Raw genomic sequence first — 22,525 nt, 5'->3', positions numbered from 1 at the left:
GGTTGTCCAAGAAGTTTCGAACAATCTAATTACATAAATATCCAATGTAGTTCCAATAGATTAGGGTTTCTTTCTTTAGTAAATTTTTCGCCGAGCAAAATGTATTATTTTCTACACATTACAGCGTCGACATACAGCCGGGTCATATTTTTTAATGCAGAAATAAAACGAACTCCGAATGATGTTGAATAATTTTCCGCACCAAGTCAAGAACGATTACACTTTTAGTTTATCAGAACCAAAGCGTCTTATTGAATTAGATTTAAATGTGAAAACATGGCGCAGCAACGAGAAGTTCCCCAGCAAGCTAGACCTTGGAATCCAAATTTTAATTATAGTGATAGAGAAAGGTGAATCCCTGCAGTGATTTGAAAATTCAGAATTGATAATATTTATACAAAATATAAGAAAATATTGTGATATGGCTAAAATACATCATGATTCAGCTCACATATGTCGAGTTCCGGAGAAGACGATGCTATTTGTCGTTTTGTGTAGACGTATTCATATCGTGGTTTGTTGTATAACGACACATCATCACAATGGGTTTAGATAGTGGCGCACAGGTTTAGGTTGAAAAATGCATATAAAATAAAGATGCAGGAAAAAGAGGGTTGTAGCTTAAAATAATATCAAGTCGAACTTCACTATTTTACGTAGTATTAATATTCTTGTAACTTGTGTAGGCTAGAAGAAACATTAACACAAAAAGAGTTAAAACAACATGCTTTTAAAAATACAATAATATATTTCCCTGCAAACATTCTGTAAAAATGAAAAAATATGAACTGACGGTTTTATAGAATAAAATTTTAGTACTAATAACAAAATGTTCTTCTGATTTCACGTTCGAATCCCGACAAAGAATAAAAGATGGAAGACTGTTACGGGGTACAAAAGTTGCAAACAATAACATCCAACACAAAGTATATTCCCAGCCAATTGTTTATGTTCACCCAAGCTAGGGCTCAAGACAACTCCCTTTACAGAGAACAATTCTTTAGTTTTACACCAGGGCAATAGTTTATCAAAACAACAGTGATGACAACTGCAGACTCCAACTCCAATGGGTCAGAATCTTTATCAGTATCAGATGTGAACTAGGTAGAATTTGTTTCTAACATTACCATATCTGACCACTTAAAATCCATTAAACTAAAACTATCAGGTACACCACTGTCTCTTGTCTTAATGATAATCAAATATTTATACAAATAAATTAGAGGGAAATGTTAAGCATTAATATGACGGCAACAAAGACGATGACGTATGCTACAATATGTAGTGTTGAAGTCTACAGTTCCTTGTAGAAATAAGAATTATCACTCTGGTTTCAGATAGTTGAATACATTTTTATATTAAAATAAAAACTGTCCTTGTTCCACAATATTACATGAGCACACGTAATTTCCAGAAAAACAACAATTAATCGTTTTGAATTCAAGTAATTTGCAATAACTCCAAACCAAGTAATTTGAAATAACTCCATATAGCACAACATACGACTAACAGTTTAACAGCGAGAAGTTAATCTGCTGAGATTAATTCTCCATAACATTGGTTTAATTGGCTTTCTAAAATGTAAACAAGGGTCACGTGATCATCTTCTGGAAGTTTATAGAAGCAAATACTTGTTACAGATCACGCTTACCTAGTGTGACCCTGACAAAAGCCAATCATTTTTACTCTAAAAAATAAAAAATATTGTTTATATCTTAAAGACAAGGTCCCATCTAGTCTTACATGTAAGACATAGCACATTTTGATTTTGTTTAGGTGCTATGTCTTACTATCCAAATAACGGCCTTGTATAGTGAGTAATCAAAGTGTCAGGAACATCTCACACACTTGGCAACCTACATCAACATTTTTCCACTAATTTATGTGTAATTAATATACTTACTGTGCTGTCTTTATCCTGGTGGAATGAAAATATGACACTAGCAAATGGATGCATTTTCACATTCTGTTGACATACATTTGAATTAGTTGCAATGCGACGGTAGTCGAGGTATGCTGAAGTAAGTTCAAGTAGGTTCATGTTGGGGATCTGTTTCTTGAACGAAACGAACCAGTTCCAAATGGCATAATATATTTTTTATTCGTTTTGTTAAAAATTAATATTTCAACTTTATCCGATTTTGGCATTTTAGGCTTTCATCGCTTTCCAGCCAACAGAAATGTAGGCCAAAGAAACTTGAAAACGGTCCATTTCTTTTGTGAGAATTTGAATTTATATGAGAAAAGGCATCATAGTAAGTAAAGTTTGACTCAAACATTATAACCTTACCTTGTAGAAAAGCGTCATTATTTTAGTTGTCAGTTGTGTGAAATATTCCTGAAAATGTGACTTATGTAACGATGTTATTTGACGTCAAAACACACTACACAGAGCCGTTATTTAGGCTGTAGGACCCTGACACCCAAAACGTAAATATCGGCGTCAGGTCTTACAGGTAGGACTAGGTCCCATCATGACCTTGGAAACAACCAATCATTTTAAAATAAAATAGAACTTGTTTACAAAGGTTGCTACAAATACTGAAACAAGGTCAGGATTTAGATAAACACCTGGTGTTTATAAACTAACCGTCAAGGTCAAACTATTTTCTGTAATGAATTTTTTTTTATATAAAATTGACAAACAATTAAATTGAAATGAATATAGATTAAATTGGATATAATTAAATCAAATATACATAACATAATGAGTAGCTTTGCACAAGGTATTTTGAAAAATGCATTTTCAAGCTGTAACATTAACGTCTCTGGATTTATCATGGTCCTGATCTCGTTATTACAGGAGCTGTTAAAAAATTGATATCTAAAAATAACCTGCTGTCAGAATTTTCATCTTTTGGAGATAAGTTTTTTTTAGCAAACAGAAATTTGCAAAAATGTAAAAACAACTTTTATAATACCTTAAAATAAAAAAATGTTACAGTATTATTGAATTTATACAAGTAAATAAAAAGGACATTTCAAACAAGTATTCAAATATTTTCCTGTGTATGGTAATTGGGGCAGTTTGCTTTTAATTGTGCATTTGGATTCAAGTCACTTTGATTTACTCCAGAATATAAGCACTGTTGCTGTTGTAGGGTTTAACGCCATTTTTCAGCACAAGATAGGCTATACAAAGATCTCACTTGGATTTTTAAGCAAGGAATACAGGACTCCCAGTTTGGTAAAAATAGGAGTCTCACCATCAAAAGTTGCAGTCCCTTCTTTCCTACAGAATCAACACAGACATGAGTGCATCTATTTTTAGATGGAGAGGTTTCCGTAATGTAATCACTCACTGTAATATAGCTTCATTACAACAGTCCATTTACAGGATTGCAAATTTATGGTTTATTTATTTGTCTACGTCCTTGTAGTAATTTTAGGCAATGGTTAAATAGTATCTGATTTGCAATTTTTTTCCCATATTTTCGCAAATACGTGTCAAGTTGGAAATCAGCTTAGACCTTAAAGTGCATCTCGCGAATTCCACAACATAGCATTGTCCTCTACGTTTCTGACCTACATAATTTGCAGTTTCAAGTTAAATCTTTAATAAAAAAAATACTTGGCTTTGCTTTCAATGATATGTATATTGTTGCCCGATGATGTATGAAAACAAACAATCTAATAAACTGGTACATCCCAGACTTAGCGAAGTCCGCCATTATTTCCTGTTAGGCCTACTGGTTCACTTACATTTTCAAACTAATTTAAAGACAAAATAGTGTACAAGAGGCAGTTAATATATATCCAGATCACCGATTCTGATCTTAAAAAACATGTCTGTATTATCATCAAAGGATATCCTGAAGGAAATTGATAGTTGCTATCTTACTCAAAAAAGGGTTAATGGTCAATCAGCTATCAAAACATAATGCTTGTGAATGGGAAAGAGTTTGTTTGTCAACGTAATTGATATCAAAACTTGGCCTAGCTACTGATCTATTGATGAATACATTTTGCTACAAACACTAGAACTAACCGGGCTAAAGCGAGGGGCATTTTTTAAAAAAGTATGGTCAGTCAATGTACCCCATAAATAGCTCTTGTTCATCCATCAGAGTGATACTGAATTTTGTCAGTCCAAATAAGGACTTATTCCAAACACTAAGCTAGGCATCACACACTTTCTTACACTTAGCTACTGTCCTATCTGAACTATCAATTCTAGCAACTTTAGCACTCTTCTGAATCTCATTACAATCTTTGTAAGTTTGCCGTTTAACCCCAAAATACTTATCCAGATACATTCGGAAATGAACACAATAATGAAAGATAAAGTTGTTTATTTGATGTACTTTTATAGATGACTACATGTACATCTCTGGGTCTTTCTGACTCTGAATTCAATCACTGTAAATATCAGTACATTTTCCCACCCGGCTGCCAAACAAAGCCTTTGAAGTGGCCGCCCAGCTATTGCATCATGTTCTTTTTGATGTACTCTTATAATGGCAACATGTATGTACATCAAAGGGTCTTTCAGTCATGGAATTCTGTCATTGTAAATATCAGCACAGCTAATTGATCAACACATTTTCCCACAAAGCAGGTGGCTGAAGCAGGACTGGCAAGTCTTTGAATTTTGCCTCACACCTGTTACGTGCATACGGAGGACTCTCGTCTCAGTGATTTTCTGCGTCCCGGATCAAAAATTGGTGTCCAAATACGCGTAATTAAGCATTTCCGAGACCTCTGCTTAACATGGCGGCCAGTATAATTGGTGGAGGAAAAACCCTGGAAAACCCCGGGAAGAACCACCGGCCCACGAGAAGCTACTGGCAGGCTTTCTCACGTACCAACGTTAGCCGAGCCTGAGACTCGAACTAGCGCAGACAGATGTGAGATGGCAGTGATCCGTAACGGTGAGCACTTTAGACCACTCGGGGCCCCCAATATAAGCACAATCCAGGTGAATGAAAAATGCAGAATGCACATTACTATCCATTATTTCAATTTCACCGATATGTGGTCATAAAAACTGAGTAGCAAATTAAAACTGAGACTGTACTTAACAACATTTCAGCAAGATGGCAAAGGGTTAAGTCGTATTTATAACAGTGTAGGTTGACGCTGAAAATTGGCAAAGTTTCGGCCATGTTCGTATGCTGGTGATCGTTCCTATTAAAATTGTTTATCTACCTTATTTACTGGCTTATAAGACAAAACTTTTTTACCAGAAAATCTTAGCTTTGTCTTATACTCCGAATCGACTTATATATGGATTATGTCATCTGAATCGCTTTACCGTATTTTCGTATGGAAAATAATTCTCCAAGAGTACGAAAAATAATGTGCAAAACATGTTTCATTTTGGGGAAGTGATCTTACATGAATAAATATAGGATTCCACATTGAGTATTTTAAACAAATACATGATCATCAGTATTAAAAATTAACATACCTGTAGATCAGATGTAATTGCGCTGAAGTAGCATGCACCAGTAATGTAGGTTGTTTGTAATATATATTGTTTAAATTTGATTACGTATATGTGCATTAGAAATTACAAGTTAGAAGATGAATAACCATGACAAAGACATATTCCATAAAAAATTCATCATACACAACTCGGCCTGAACTTATGATGTATATAAATACAAGAGAGAACCTTGATGTAATTCGATCAACATTCGGTTTATTAAATTTCTTTTAGAAATGTACCTTCCTTTTTCAGTTATTAGTATTCCTGGCGATTTATTTTGCACACATTTTCCAGACAGTAAAATTGCAAAGGATTACTCGTATGCTAGAACAAAAACAGTTCAGTAAGAAAATCACACAGAATTGAGATCATCAGTGAAAGTTGGTACATTGGAATTGATAATGTTTGAAGAAAAAAAAACTTGCAGAAAAGGCTCCTATAAACAACCTGTGTTAGAGTATGTTGTACTCTTGCACCTTCAGAATGGGCACCCAAATGGAACATAGTGCCCGTCCAGAAGGTATAAGTCTGCAACACATGCATCTTTGACAGTAAATAATTATGGAAGGTACTGTCCTGCTTTACTGATGGTTATATATGTTGTAAATAGTTTTATGCATTTAAATTTAAAAATCAGTATTTGTTCCTGAAAATCAGTATTTTTTGTCACAATCACTATTTTTGTACTTGGGGGTTGGCAGCTCTGTAAGTACTATTACTAGTTCCGTCATGCTGGCAGTTTATCTTCAGGTTTGGATTACATGTCTGACCCACTTAATTCAAACTCAATTTGACACAAAGTGCATCAGCGAAAATTTTCACAATATTTTGAAAAATAGTAAAATCATTGCTCTTTCAAGATATGTATATATGTAGAGAGCTTATTTGCCTGAACAACACAATAAAATGCAATCTGAATATTTCTTAGTACCTTTGCTCACCTTAAAACGCGCTAAAATTAAAATAATGCCAGATACGCACAACTTGTTTTTTTATATACTTAAGATAAAAACAAATAATTGCATGCAAGACATTATCACTTTAAGACAAGATATGGTGCAAAATGAGACGTATTCTGATCTCTGGATCTAATGTTAATTTTCAAAAGCCTATTAGAGTTATCCCCTTCTTGATTGTGCGTAGCTAATATTAGTATCCATAGTTAGTGGATGGAATACTAACATGAGACCATGTGTATCAACAAAACAACCATTTGTGATTTACATCCAGCACTTTTTTAGCTTACTATAGAAAAATTTGCAATATATACCTTTTATATAATTTAAACTAATATTTATCTTATTTAATACCGGAATTGGTGAATATTATTGTGCAAATATGTGTAAAATATCTTTTAACTTCTTTGTTTGATATTTTTTTTTTGATCGCTAGCCATATTAGTTCGGCTGAAAACTATTTCCATTTTCAGACGTGCTTTTTGCATGCAATATAAGGACATTGCTGACTTATTTGGAGGGGCCCCGAGTGGCCGAGTGGTCTAAAGCGCTCTTCATTACGGATCACTGCCATCTCACCTCTGTCTGCGGCGGTTCGAGTCTAAGATTCAGCCAATGTGGGCATGTGAGAAAGCTTGCCAGTAGCTTCTCGTGGGTCGGTGGTTCTTTCCGGGGTTTTCCGGGTTCTTCCTCCACCATTAATACTGGCCGCCATGTATAGCCTATAGTGCTGAAAAATGGCGTTAAACCCCACAACAACGACAACGACTTATTTGGAAACAAATATATAGTAGCAAATATAGTATGCATTGAATAACATATCATAGAATATCCAAATTTGGTATAGCAAGTCTTATTTTGAGAAACAAATTAGTGTGAGAATTTCTCATTATCTATCATGCTGGACAGAGTACATTTAGTGTAAATATTCCAATATTTCCTTTCAGTTCCTATTAGATTTACCTCCCATGTAAAAGGTATCTGCCATCTTTTGGGTCAACTGAATCTTTGTCATTCTTTAAAGGAATTGGATTTGTCACATGCTGGTATTATGAGATAGGACTGTAAATAAATGCCAATTTTAAAACAATGTCGCCAATTTCATAATACAGTTTTATCCGTTCATCTCAGCATCCTCGGGAGCAAAGTAATATTGTGAACATAAGTGGGTGTTTAAATAAGTATGTGTGGGGTGTGTGTGAAAATAAATATAAATTTTGCATACAAGTGAAAGTTGTAAGATATGACCTGTCATGAGTGACTGGGATTTACAGAGAAAAAGAAAATGGAAATTTTGATTAAATGAAGACAACTAGTCTGAAATACACTCGTACGTTGACAACTTACATTTATATAGTACTCAACACAATGTATTAAATAATATACATGCATATGAAAAATACATGAATTCGAGTATTTGATCATATTTGAGAAAATTCATGTATCAGTCAAATCTTGTTGGAAAACACAACTAAAACCATAGTCTTCTCGATATCCCACTGTCAATAAACACATTTCCTGAAACAATTCATTCAAATATTTATTATCCTAGTATCACATGGCTGAATAGCTGTTTATATGCTACATGGACATAGATTTGGGTCAGCCAGAGACAACTTCATGATGCAGATGCTACCAAGGGGATGAAGCTATTAAATGGGAAATGAACATGTGAACAAATTAAAAAGTTTTAACATTCTTGCGAGATTGCCCACCTTCATTTAACTCGATGGCCAGATATCTGTTGTTTGAAAATATTAGAACTTTATTTAAACTGCCATTGATAGAGATTGTTGGCATGAACATTTTTGTTTGCAAACAGGAAACTTTCATGGTACAATAAATATCTTCCAATCACTATGAAAAATGAAACTGTTTTTATTTAAGTTTTTTTGTATCTACTTTCTGTGATCAAAGGTCTTCAGCTTGCTTTGATTAAGGTTCATATGTTGTTGAAGGTGTTTTGCGTTTTGAAGAATAACACATGTAGATTTTAATTGTTCATTTCAATACAAAAGAGTTTTAATTTATTATTAAATGTATATATGGACTGGAATATCAATTAAAACCAAAATATATACCAAACAAAATGCAGTCATTTCTAATGATCGTAGTAATATTAATTTAGTTCAAAATGCCTATATCTCATAAATGCATCATCATAACTGATTTTCATTGGTTTTTAAAGAATTTAAAAGCAGATCAACTTGCAAACATATTAAAATGTGATCATGTTATAATAAAAATAATAATCTCAATTACATAGGATATATGAATTGCTATTTCAAACAAAATAACCACAATTACTTGCAAAGTAGTAACCATTTCTGGTTAGCCAAGGTCTGCATTAAGGATCCAGAATAAATGTCATCATCATAAACCCAGATGCAGTATTAAGGTATATGTGGATCAGTTTACAAGGAAATTAGCAACAGACAGACAGACAGACATTGTAGTTGTATAGATATGACTTACATATCTATCACAGTAAATTTACTTATTTAAAGTGTGAATGAAAAATGGAATTTAGAAATGTGAGATATGTAACTATGTTATTTTCTAGGTGGATCTGTATCTATCCAGCTTACATCAATAGCAAAAGAACAGTTAAACAGGGGCGCAGAATACCAAAGGATAAGGTATGTATAATTGTACTAGGTTAAACAAGGCACAGAGTAATAAAAAATAAGGTACGTATTAGACTAAACATTGGTACTTGCGACTCTCCATTTATGCCAATTAGATTTACTCACTTTCATATTAATGCCATTTAGGATGAAGAAATAACGCTCAATTTCCACTACTGTGCTTGTTTTTATGTCATCACTAGCGCCATTTACTTGGACTTATACACAGCTGTTGTATGCACATTTACATTGCTTTTGATTTATGCCAAAACCTTCAGGATGCATCTGTATCGTAAATCAAGCATCACAAGTACTTGATGCCAAAGGATAAGGAATGTATTAATTTAAAAAGGGACACAATATAGAAAGATAAGGTGTGTATTAGATTAAACAGGATTGCAGGCGGTCAGTCTGTTTTGAAAGAAATGTTTTAGGTGCAAACCTGGGCTGGTGGCTAAAAAAAGCACAATCTCAGGCTCCAATTCTACAAGCCTTGACTTCAAATCCATGTGCCCAAATGCCAGATATTCCACCAAGATTGCACTGCTACTTCATGCTTGCTAGGACAGATAAAGTTGTTACATGGTAGAATTTAACCTGTACAAATGCTGATCAACAGATATCATCGGGGCATGGTTTATCATTTGCATAAAGTAGAGACAATTATTTTATAAACAATACTTAAAAGAATGAAAATGAAATGAATGCATTTCTGGTGTTTACTGGAGCTGATAACAGGCTATGTCACTAATCAAGACCACATGTAATGCCTAGTCTGAGTTTCCTCTGACCCTTCCCATCCCGTTTTAGATATTTTTAATTTATTGACAAAAGTTGGAATTCACAGCCACAGTACAGTGGCAGCATGCGGTAGCTGCTTACTGGCAGGCCTAGCAAACTTAAATGGCATTACATCAAGCCACACCTGCATGAATCAGTAGAAAAATTTGTTTTCTCAGAAATTGTGGTTATAATATTCATTATGTTTTTAATCTGTGATTTATATGAAATCAGACTACAGTGTTGATGAGATATGACCTGGTACTCGTCATTGGCATTGCTAGTCACATGACTAATGACATCAGCGGTCTAGTAGTCATGACTTATCGACAGTAAGTTCTTGGCAATGTTGCTGTACAAAAATTGTAAAAATGTTAAATGAAAATCGCATGATAAAAAAACACCTGATGCATATTTAATTCTCATATTCTGAGAACGATGACCAGAAACATGTGGCTGTTGCAGTTACCCAGAGAAAACCAGATTCTTCATGCAGAGAGCACATGTCAGCATGATAGTCATGTGATACCAAACAAAATATTACAAACAAGTACTCTGTGCATTATGATTCTGCCTTTGGAACAAAACGAAATCAGCTTGGAGAACATTTATCAAGCAGAAATATGGGTGTTTTAATTAATTTTGCTTTGCACACCAGCAATTAGTGAAACACAACAGCAACGGAAGGAGAGTTGGCTTATCTCTTTGATGGCTTTAGTCATTGTTTTGACAGCAACTATAATATGTAACTGGCTTCTAGGCTCCCAGACTTGTTAAACTGCATCAGTATTCGTTTCAGTAATTTGACACCTTGGGAGCTTCAGCCCTGACTGTAAGTTGTCTATTTTTACATGCTATTCAGGCAGAATTATACCATATGTATATACCATTATGCAGCTTGAATCCGTCAATGAGACAAACTGACTCTTCTGTGTTGCTCTTGTCAGTCACTGATCAAAGTCAGTGGGGATATGGGACTCAGTTGCATGAATAGAATAAATTGGCTTCTGAGAGACTTTGATGTTGACACAGTTAACTTTGAAGACTTATTATATGATTTACAGTTTGTTGGTACAAGAATACGTACAGGCTAATTGTTGTTCTGGTACAAATGTTAGTAACAAAATCTGACATGTAACAGAATATCTGAAATAACCCAATCCTTTTTCTATTCTATATCACACAATGTTGCAGTTGTTTTAAGTTGGCTACCATTGTGTGTCCATGGGCATGGTTCTTTATTCTAGTTGCCCTGGCATTAAATAGCCTATATTTTGGGGGTCTAACCCAAAAGGCTCAGTTTCATATGCCATAGTGTTTGCGCTAAGCGTTTGGATTTCATTCTCAAAATATTTTAATATTGTGCAATCACATCATCTGTACTGTTAGCATTTATCTGTTGTCTTATGAAGATATGAAGGGTTTCCATCCTCAATGTTGCTCAAGGAGGAGGATTAATTGGGGGTCAAAAGTGACATTTTCTTAGTAACATGGACTCTCTGTTGTACTTGAATTATATCTACTCTGATAGAGGCTGAAGTATTACATTTGGTATGATGCTTTACTATGATGACACTGAAGGTCTCCAATCCAGGATTCAGACTTTTGTTAAGGAGGCGGAACTGGATCAAGGGTAACATTTTCATACCAGTTGAGGCAGGTTATTATGCTGGTATTCTTGGTTGGTGTGGAAGGGGAGGGAAAGAAGTAGAGAGAGGCAACACAAATGGAAAATGGAGATATTTGTAATAGCTTCCATCAATAATGATTTTAATAATAGATGGACATGGACATGAAAGGTATCATAATATCCGGATGTTCCTTACCCTTGTAAATATTTTCGTAAACCAGAATGTGTACAGTAGTTTTTTTTAGAAAGAACTGTCTTCTGGAATGTAAATTAGTTTTGATTTCATTCTAGTTTTAATAGACATTCATTTCTTTTCTTTTCCAGGCTGTTGAGAATCCAACCTATACAGAAATGAAAGACATTTGTCTCAGTGCTGGACTCCAGATAGGAGTAGAGGTTACTTCATAAATCTGTTTCTCTCAAACTTGAAAAAGCCAACAATGCAAAAGAGACCCTTTTTCCATACCTTAGTCTCAGCATTTCTGGACTGAATCAGTATAGATATCAGATATTAGTCTAAGTAGAAAATAGACATCTCACCCATTGTAGATTGTTTATCTCAATTCCTGTGGATTATTCACAGTACTTTTCTCTTCAATTTTTGTAAAAAGAGGTGGGGATTATGTCATCCTGCCCATCTGCCCATCCATCATGGCAGGGGTTATGTCATATTGCCCACCCATCATGGCAGGGGTAATGTCATCTTGCCCACCCATCATGGCGGGGATTATGTCATCCTGCCCATCCATCATGGCAGGGGTGATGTCTACCTGCCCACCCATCATGGCAGGGATTATGCCTTCCTGCTCATCTGCCCATCCATCATGGCAGGATTATGTCATCATGCCCATCTGCCCATCCATCATGGCGGGGATTATGTCATCCTGCCCATCTGCCCATCCATAATGGCAGTGGTTATGTCATCTAGCCCACCCATCATGGCAGGGGTTATGTCATCTTGCCCATCCATAATGGTGGGATTATGTCATCCTGCCCATCTGCCCATCCATCATGGCAGGGGTTATGTCATCCTGCCCATCCATCATGGCAGGGATTATGTCTACCTGCCAACCCATCATGGTGGGGATTATGTCTTCATGCTCATCTGCCCATCCATCATGGTAGGGGTTATGTCATCCTGCCCATCTGCCCATCCATCATGGCAGGGATGCCCAACTGCCCATCCATCATGGCGGGGATTATGTCATCCTGCCCATCTGCTCATCCATCATGGCGGTGGTTATGTCATCTTGCCCACCCATCATGGCGGGGATTATGTCATCCTGCCCATCTGCCCATTCATCATGGTGGGGATTATGTCATCCTGCCCATCCATCATGGCAGGGATTATGTCATCCTGCCCATCTGCCCATTCATCATGGCGGGGATTATGTCATCCTGCCCATCTGCCCATTCATCATGATGGGGATTATGTCATCCTGCCCATCCATCATGGTGGGGAGTATGTCATCCTGCCCATTCATCATGGCGGGGTTTATGTCATCCTGCTTATCAGTCCATTAGTCTATCAGTAAAGTCTTGAATTTCAATCTTCTCGATTGAAAACAGAGACTTTCGAACACAATTCTGGGTGGTCTGTATGTATGTATGTGTGATTTGTATTTTTAACATGGCTTTAACAATTTTTCAGTCCTATCACTACGATGTCTTCAGTGTGGAAGTTTATAGTGATGTTTAGAACTGGGGCATCGTGCAACAGATATATAGCATGATGTCCCACCCATTCACATTATCCTGACACCAGGCCAACCACTACTAACTTAATAATGCTGAATGCAGCTGTTAGTACCATTTTAATAAATCTTTGGAATGACTCGGCTGGGGTTCGAACCCACAACCTTCTGCATCCGAAGTGGATGCTCTAACTATAAGGCCACCAGAGTGGTCAGGGTGGCCAGCAGATGCATACAGTAGTTATATAATTTTAATACGACCTCAAGGATGTGGGGTTGGGGCTGGATGAGAATGTGTTTTAAAATAAAAATATCTTTCAAATAAAGTTTCAAATGGCGAAGTTGAAGATCTCAAGGTTAGCATTCCATGGCCATAATGTATGTAATGAGTTTTCATTTATAATCTTGGTTCTTGCAACAAGGGAGGCATGCGATGGTGGTTCTGCCCCATGGTTACAAATTTTGAGTTCCCCACTCTGTTACCATACTTGGATTTGAAAGACATGATATAGAATCAGGCACATATCCAATACAGATCTCATGTTATGTCATGACCTAAAATTATGGGATTTGCCTCTGAATCATAACATGGAAACTGTTAATATCCTGTAAACATGTATAAATTAAAGGACTTGAGGTATATGCATTTGTGCATCCAGCAAATGCCTTGTGTCATACCACTGGAGTATGTGACATGCACGTGAATCATACCTTGGAAACTATCAAGAGCCCTGCCTTACAACCATGTATACATGGACTGGACATAACGAGGCAAGTACAGTGTTACAGTGCTACGTGCAGACATGTCCAGTATGTCCAGTGGTTGCCCATGACCTATTTCTGATTGGATATATTTTTTATCATTTACTCAGGGAAGGTGTTGAGATTGTCAGATTTATGACATCTTATTCTGATATATGTTTTCATCATGGCATGGTAACAGTTGGCATGGCAACAGTAATATTCAACAGGTTTGGAAATAATTTAACATCCCAGATCGTAGGTTGAAAGTGTACAATTTTTTTCTTCTTAACTATCATGAAATAAATTGGTCTCACTCAATATTTTGATTACATTATTTAAAGCTGACTATAGTACATCATCGAGCACTCTTAGGTTGAAATAAATTAACTCATTTTATTTTCATGGATACAATTAAAGATGTCACCTTATATTTCATTTCTTGCATTACAGAACAAAACATATTGTAAGGAGCTAGATCCAAGAGATATGAAGAATCGAGGAAGAATCAGGGTTCAGATCAAGACAGCTGAGGGGAAACAGTTGTACGACAAATTCAAAACCAGTGAGTTATATTAATTTATGTCCTACCATGGTTTGTATATTTATGTCCATTGTGAATTATATATTTATGTCCCATCTTGAGTTGTATATTTATGTCCCATCATGAGTTGTATATTTATGTTCCAACATGAGTCCTACATTTATTCCATCATGAGTTACATATTTATGTCCCATTGTGAGTTATGTGTTCATGCCCCTTTGAGTTATGTACTTATGTCCCTTCATGAGCTATATATTTATGTCCCATCATGAGTTATATTTTTAGTTCCTATCATAAGTGTTCTTGGGTGTTCAGTATTAGCCTTGTCCCTTCATCTGTTGTTGTAGGGTTGAATGCCATTTTTCAGCAAAAGATAGGTTATACGTGGCAGTCAGTATTATTGGTGGAGGAAGAACCCGGGAAACCCCCAGAAAGATCCACCAACCCACAAGAAGCTACTGGCAAGCTTTCTCACATACCCACATTGGCTGAACCAGAGACTTGATCCTTTCATCTGTCAATCAGGTTTGTTAACGATATTGTTTGTAAATTTGTCAGTATCTAAACTTTTGAAAACTTTATATATTTGTCTGTAAAGGCCAGATTAATCTAAAAATATTAAAAAATATTGTGTCAGTTGGTGTGCATTTTATTGCTTGTTTTCTTAGTTGAACATAAATCCCAATGAAATGGTCATTTACATGTTGGAAAAAGAATTAGCCTATCACTTATTGTTTGTGAAATAAAAGGCAGATGAGTATTGTAAATTACATCAAATTTGAAGTACATATTCAGGTTGTAAAATACCCAAAGAAAAGTGGTTGCTTGAGAGGAATCTTTTCAGTGTGACATGATGTTTGATCTTATATTGATTTTAAGCAATGAAAAGCCAAAACAGCCTATTCACTGCAGGTCATAAATTACTATTTCCCAAGGTCTCGTATATGTTTCGTTGTCTGTTGTTTCCTTGTATAGGACTATTGTTGTCAGCATCCTCTAGTTCTGTTTTGAGACTATTTTTCAGGCACTGTGATAAAACTTACGTGTTAAAGATATATTTTCAAGCACTGTGGTAGGAGTTTTGAGTTTATACTCATTTTCAGGCACTGTGGTAGGATTTCTTTTTTTATACTAATTTTCAGGCACTGTGGTTGGACTTTTGTGTTTAGACTAATTTTCAGGTCAGATGTCTGTTCGTACTAATTTTTAGGCTCTGGGGTAGAACCTTTGTGTTTAAACTAATGTTTAAGTAGAAATGAAATTTTTTTGCAGTGGAGGGCTTTAAAGTGGTGTTAATCTTCTCTGAATGCTGATTTTTATATATCTGGTTGAACATGCATTATCACTGACCTTTAACTGAATACTGTTCTTTACACTTTTGCTTTAACATACTCAATCAGTGATATTGATGGTTTCCTTACTGGTTGAACATGTTATAATTGACTTTGATTTGAATACTGTTCTTGGAACTTCTGGTTGAACATATTTTGTCACTGACATTGATGGTTTGGCATTGTTGGTGGCAGCAGTAAGTGAAGAGTTAATAATAGTGTGTCTTGTTCTCCTGAGTGTGATGATGCACCATGGATATAATATCCCTGTTTATCGTGCTTAATGGGGAGATCTAATTGGGTGTTGTTAATGAAAATTCTGATGTCTAAAAATGGTGACTATACATTTTTGTCTGGTCAGTTTTAGTAGGGGCCCATGTTGTCCGAGTGGTTTAAAGTGATCACCTTTACTGATTACTACAATCTCACCTGTGCCTGTGAGTTCAAGCCTCAGGCTCAGCCAGTGTGGGTATGCGAGAAAGCAAGACAGTATTTTCCCGTATATGGTTGGTTCTTTACCAGGCTTTTCTTGGGTTCTTCCTCCGCCAAATATTTTGGCTACCAAATAGAGCCCATCATGTACTGAAAATTGGAGTTAAACCCAAAAAAGAACAACTGCTTTAGCTTTAACAAATAGTGAGAAACAAGGCAAATATCTGTCAACATAGATAAATTGAAATTGAAATATTTGCCTGACAGGTAAGTATTTATGCTGAAATAATTGTGTGTTACTTCGATTTTAATGAAACTCTTTACACCAGCCTGAAAGAAAATGATCAGAATTTTCCAGCCCTTGTCAAAATCAACATGGATGGCTGTGGTAATGCTATAAAAGTTTAATCATGGCATGTACTGTTATGATCACAAATTGTCAGTGAAGGTCAGCCTTTCAAATTACCTCTGCGGTTGCCAAAGTTAAACTTTTACCTAACAATCAGTTTTGGTAAGAATAGACTTCTTACATTTTGCATTGATAATTCTTGATCAAATTTGGTATTAACGTCTCAATTTCAAATGTATTTTTTACATTTATTTCAGAATATGACATTCTGCTGTATTTAGGAGAAATGATTCCCAAATTGAAGTCTCGGCAACAGGGTCAGAGTTCTGGCCAAGGCAGTACACAGCAACAACAACAAAGTGCTAAGTCTCAGAAGAAGAAAGGCAGAAAAGGGAAATAACCCCTATTATGACCATATTTTGTTTGTTGTTAAGTTAAAAAGAAATTCTATTCAACATGAGTTACCTCCCTTACACTTTTAAGCACTTCATAATCCATAGAGAAGATCATGTAACAAATCAGTGATTAGAAAGAGTCCATTAAAAAAATTGAACCTAATTTAAGTGATGGAAAAAAGTTCATTTTTACATTACAGTAATGTAACATGTAACACTTTAATTGTCATAATATTTTCACTCACCTTCATTGGTGTGAAGTTTTCTGTTTTGCCTTTTTGCACAAAATTAAGTAATTATGCATTTTATCCATGTGTGAAATCATCAGTTCAGCAATTGTAATAGGTATAAGCATACAATTTGAAGTATACACAAGTTTGCAGGAGCACAAAGAAAGCGTTTGACCCAGAGTGAGAAGCCAGATTGTTTCATGTCTAACAAATGTTTAAAGTTAGTGAACAGTGTACTTTAATTATGTAACATACCAATAGAATGGAGTTTTTAAACATGAAAAATCTCAGTATTTAAGCAGCATGTGAAATTTTATGTTAGAATACATTTTTAAGAAATAGAGTTTAATATTTATTCTTTTGATATATTATTTGGAAACTATGCATCTTAACAGATCTCTGTTGACGTAAGCCATGTGCTTTATTTTTTCCTTGATGTTCTCTAATATTTAGTTTCATGACTGTGGCTATCTGCAGTTGTACACTGTTGGCAAACCCATGAAAGCAGATTCAGAAATTATTCAAAATTTGCTTCTTTTTTAGCAATGGAGTTATTATTATTATTATTATTATTATTATCTTTTTTCACAATTGTTTTGTAAATTACAAATGTTTCATTTTATTGTGTAAATCCTCTTCTGATAGATTACACTTGAAGTAATATAAAAGTATTACTAAAAGTAAGACTGAAACAGCATCCTTCCCACTCATCAGGTAATATAAACTCTATTCCACCATATACTCATAGGGCAATTTAAACTATATTTCCACTATATACTGATGAGGTAATTTAAACTGTATTTCCACCATATACTCATGAGGTAATTTAAACTCTATTCCCACTAAATACTTATGAGGTAATTTAAACTCTATTCCCACTATATACTTATGAGGTAATTTAAACTCTATATTTGCAACATATGCTCATGAGTTAATTTAAACTATATTCCCACTATATACACCTGAGAGAATTTAAACTCTTTTTACACCATATACTGATGTGGTAATTTAAATTCTATTTCCATCCCTATTCTTATGAGGTAATTTAAACTTTATTTCTACCATATTCTTGTCAGGTAATTTAAACATAGTGTATAATGCACACCCAAATGTAAAAAATGTTGACTTGGACCCACCATCACATAATATACTAACAGACTCTTTTGCCCCATTCTGTAGATGAAATTCCAGAACAAGTTTTTTATTTTAAGAAAATCAAGAGTCTATAGTGATCATGCACTGCTACCATCAGGAATGCAGTTGTGATAGATTATGTTGCTATTTGTTCCTCAGATTTCATCAGCGTTATATTTTCATGATTTATAACCATGTTGCAAAAGTCATGATTATAAATATATGCAGAAAGTTCTTGATGTATCATGTGTTAGCAGTATCAGTACACAGTACAGTGTGAGCCCGCCATAATGCGAATTAGAATATAATATGGTCGTGTCGTGGCTCCTGAAATTTTGTTTATTCATTTGCACATGAACAAATATATTTTGTTCAAAATATGTGAAATAGAGTATACAAAATGTATTATTATTTTGGGGAAGAGATCGTGTATGAATTCATATATAATATGATCATGGTGTGGTTCCTGAAATTTTAAATACATGTACATGTATTTTTCTCGTACCGGGAATAAATATATTTTGTTCAAAGTACGTTAAATAGTGTATAAAAAATGTATTATCATTTCGGGGAAGAGATTGTGTATGAATTTGCATATAATACGATCGTGGTTTGGTTCCTGAAATTTTAAATATATGCATGTATATTTTTCTCGTACTGGGATTCATTGTTTTAAGTGCGAGAAATAGTGTGTAAAACATTTATTATCATTTTGGCAAAGAGTTTGCATGTGAATTTTAATATAATACGCTCGTGGTGTAGCTTTCTGAAATTAAACAATTTCACCAGGTTCTTGAAGTGAAATGCCAAAATAAACATTATCGGAAATGTTACTTATTACTGGTTCATGAATAAAGCCAGTAATTTATCTTCGTAATTGTCTTCAATTAATCCTGTATACAATTGTTGCTTAAACAGTAGCCAACATGTGTTTCATCTTCATCTGCATACAAAACCAAGCAGCAGACAATGCGATGGTTGATAAAAGATTCTCACAATTTAATAAACATAAAAAATCAAAAAGCTGCCAGCATGTTTGCAGAACTTGGCGGTGTTTTTAGACGCAATTAGTTGACCAGTAAAAAATGTCCACTATAGTAGCTGGACATTGAATGGGTATGAAATTGTACATGTGTTAGCTTAATTTTGTTTTATAAAAGTGACCGGGTGGTCTAAAGAGCACACCGTTACAGATCACTGCCATTTCACCTCTGTCTGTGTGAGTTCGAGTCTTGGGTTCGGCTAATGTTGGTACATGAGAAAGCCTGCCAGTAGCTTCTCGTGGGTCAGTTGTTCTTCTCGGGGTTTTGTAGGGTTTTTCCTCCACCAATTATACTGGCCACCTTGTATAGCCTACAACAACAACAATAAAAGTGACTCGTGACCTGTGCAGGCCTACTGCACTTAGTTCTCTGGTTTTACATTTGTATGGTATTTGCTTATGAACTCGTTATTAATTTTCTATTTTTTATACAAATATTTTACCATTACGGAAAAGCAAGTTCACAAACGCAAGTCGTTTCTGCACTTTGCGCAATGATTAGTATAGTAGTTGTCACACATTTCTTTTGATATTCACAAAATCTGAAGTAAAAGGTAAATGCATGCTGAAAGGTTGTGTTGCTTGTCAATTATTCTTGTTGTAGTCATCAAATGAATAGGTGTACAAGCGTTAATTATTGGAAATTTACAATGGTTAAATGAACACAGAAACACATATGATTTTTTTTTTAGCAGTATGAAATTTGTACAGACACCATTCAAAAACCATATAATGTAATGAAGCGTACACGTGCTTCGTTTCTTAACCTAATTTTGCTGTTAATTGTTCCCATTGAATTCAGACACATAATGATCTGTGACAAAATTATTGAATAGTTTAAATATGTATGCAATTTATGTAATGGAATTACATGTATTATGGATTATGGTATGATATGTGGCAAGTAAACGGTGTTAATACTATGTTCATGCTATATATTAGACACAATGATCTGGGACAAAATTATTGAATATTGTAAATCTGTTTGCAATTTTTCAATGGAATTACATGCATTATGGATGAATTGCATGATAGTAAACGGCATTGATACCCTGTTCATAATATGCATTAGACGTGAAGATACATATATGTGCCAACAATTTGTTCACTGAAAAAAGTAAAATACTGTAAAAACCCACATTATTGCGACCCCGCTATTAATACGATCCAATTTGTTGGACCCCAATTATCGCATTATAGTGGGGTTCCACTGTATTTGCATTTTTATTTTGGATCATCCTGATTGCATGCATGTTTGGGGTACATGTCTGGTACTCATCTTAAAGATATGGATCATCTGCAGGTTGTGAAAGAATGACTGTACAACTGAGTACACATTATTGTGACGTCAACATTTTACATTTTTCACATTGAAATCTTTAATGCAGCAGCACAATGGCATTTTTATTGGAATTTTACAAGTCTTTAAATTTATTCCTTGATATGGTATATATGTCACAGTGTTCAGAATGAAAAGGCAGGAGAGACATGAAACATGTAGTAATTATTGCATATTAACTTTTCTTCTGCTGCGCAGGTTTGTTTTTGTGTGGTAATAATGTTAAAAATAATAGGAATTATGAAAAGACTTCACCATCTTTAGTTTTTATAAAGCTGAATGTAAGTGAAGAAATTTTTAATTCAGTAACATTTTATTTCAGCACTTAACTCTTTTGATATTAACTATTTTGTTTATTGCTTTTCTTTTGCTGTGACAAAAGTAACTGCAAATGATTCGAGCATACCTTTTAACAGGGTATCCACATGCACATCATCTTTGTTTTATAAGCAAAAGGAAAAGAATCGGAGCAAAATGCTGACAATTGAAGTTTTAATTGGGGTCATTAGATCATAGTGAATACTTAAAAAATGTATATTAATGACATGAACTTATAGTAAATAACAGGTGGCATTATTATGATTTTGTTTTGGTAATGTGTTTAATCAACACAGACAAGGATGTGTAGTTGCTCCATAAGGGGATTATCAAAGCTCATATAAGTGTCATCGCAGTTGAAATTAAGTAATGTACAGTTAGAAACAAAATTAGTTTTTGTAGTATTCCATTGTATGTAACAATTATAATATCTACTCACTACTCAGTTTGACATATCGGATATATGATAGCCATGAAAGTAAGCTACGGTCCAAACATCTGGGACTATTCATTAAAGTATTAATTTGGATTTATATCAAATATATTGTGATCTCTTCATTGCACAAATTTAAGCATCATAGAACTTTCAGAAACCTTGTTTTCCATGCCAAATGGCTTCGTTGTATTCTACACTGTCAGTACTATTGGTAGGTTATTAGTTTGCATTAGAGATGTAAAGACAACACTTATTTTCCATTTCAAGGCTCAAATTAATTTCAGAGGTTTTTTTAAAAAAATCCCAATACATGACATGATCTAATTTACTGAGGTGGAATTAGATATTAAGGACTTGCATATATTCTTTATTGGATCAGTGGATATGTAATTGATTTATATAATACAGTATTGTTCCAATATATGTATGTATGATTGAGTTGTCTTGTGGCTGTATAATATCGCTCTGGTCTTATCATGGTTGTCTTTAGCTGTAACACTCTGATTTCGTTCAGTTTTTTTAGCTGTACTTACACCCATGCATTTAAAAAAAACATTTATTTTTCATGCTAGTTTAAGTGTATTAGAATACAACATTAATGTATGAATGGAAAAAGTTTTGGTGGTTTCATGTTTTTGTGATCAGACTGTGTCTTTGAAGACCTTTTTATTGCATTGATTTCTTTGTTTCTATATTCACATCACAGAACTGAGCATGTACAGGAAATACAAAAATGGAAGAATAAAGACATCAGAAGTCCTGAAAAATGACATATTTTCATTTTATTTATCCCATGCAAAAATGAAGGAGAGCTAATACTGCAGCCTACTCATTGTGCTTTCAAAAATGTTTATCACTGATTCTGCTTTAAATATTTCTCTCAGAAAGGAATTTTGTATTCGCATGTCATATTACATGCCAGGGGAATATCCATTCTGTTTAAAAACTTCAGAAGGACTGCTTTGAATCCAATTGATAGTAGGCTTAATGTTTAAGAAAGTTCGAGTCTTGTCACCACCAGTGTGAGTATGAGAACCTTGCCAGTAGCTTCCTGTGGGTCAGTGGTTCTGCCTAGGTTTTTCCTCCACTAAACATGCTCTTCAGCTTATCATGTGC

At 34.7% G+C, this 22,525-nt stretch overlaps 1 protein-coding gene across 1 annotated transcript; it reads left to right on the top strand.

The window, feature by feature from the left end:
- The first annotated feature begins 256 nt into the window (after nucleotides 1–256).
- On the top strand, nucleotides 257–22,179 carry LOC149793768 (signal recognition particle 19 kDa protein-like). Its single transcript, XM_089967756.1, has 5 exons — nucleotides 257–350; nucleotides 8,951–9,026; nucleotides 11,749–11,820; nucleotides 14,313–14,424; nucleotides 16,773–22,179. The coding sequence occupies exons 1-5, from the start codon at nucleotides 277–279 to the stop codon at nucleotides 16,913–16,915; spliced, it is 477 nt and encodes a 158-aa protein (XP_089823882.1). The 5' UTR covers nucleotides 257–276; the 3' UTR covers nucleotides 16,916–22,179.
- Nucleotides 22,180–22,525: the final 346 nt, after the last annotated feature.

This window comes from Sinohyriopsis cumingii, chromosome 8, assembly GCF_028554795.1.
Source record: "Sinohyriopsis cumingii isolate HCF-2022 chromosome 8, ASM2855479v2, whole genome shotgun sequence".
Taxonomy (NCBI): domain Eukaryota; kingdom Metazoa; phylum Mollusca; class Bivalvia; order Unionida; family Unionidae; genus Sinohyriopsis; species Sinohyriopsis cumingii.
The sequence above is the reverse complement of the archived record's forward strand: the minus strand, read 5'-3'. Positions and strand labels throughout refer to the sequence as shown.

Bases quoted from the DNA above. Each gene is read 5' to 3' on its own strand.
- LOC149793768 (XM_089967756.1), top strand. From the start codon at position 277: ATGGCGCAGCAACGAGAAGTTCCCCAGCAAGCTAGACCTTGGAATCCA. The intron at 351-8,950 runs GTGAATCCCTGC...GTTATTTTCTAG, and splicing joins AATTATAGTGATAGAGAAAG to GTGGATCTGTATCTATCCAG. The intron at 11,821-14,312 runs GTTACTTCATAA...CTTGCATTACAG, and splicing joins GACTCCAGATAGGAGTAGAG to AACAAAACATATTGTAAGGA.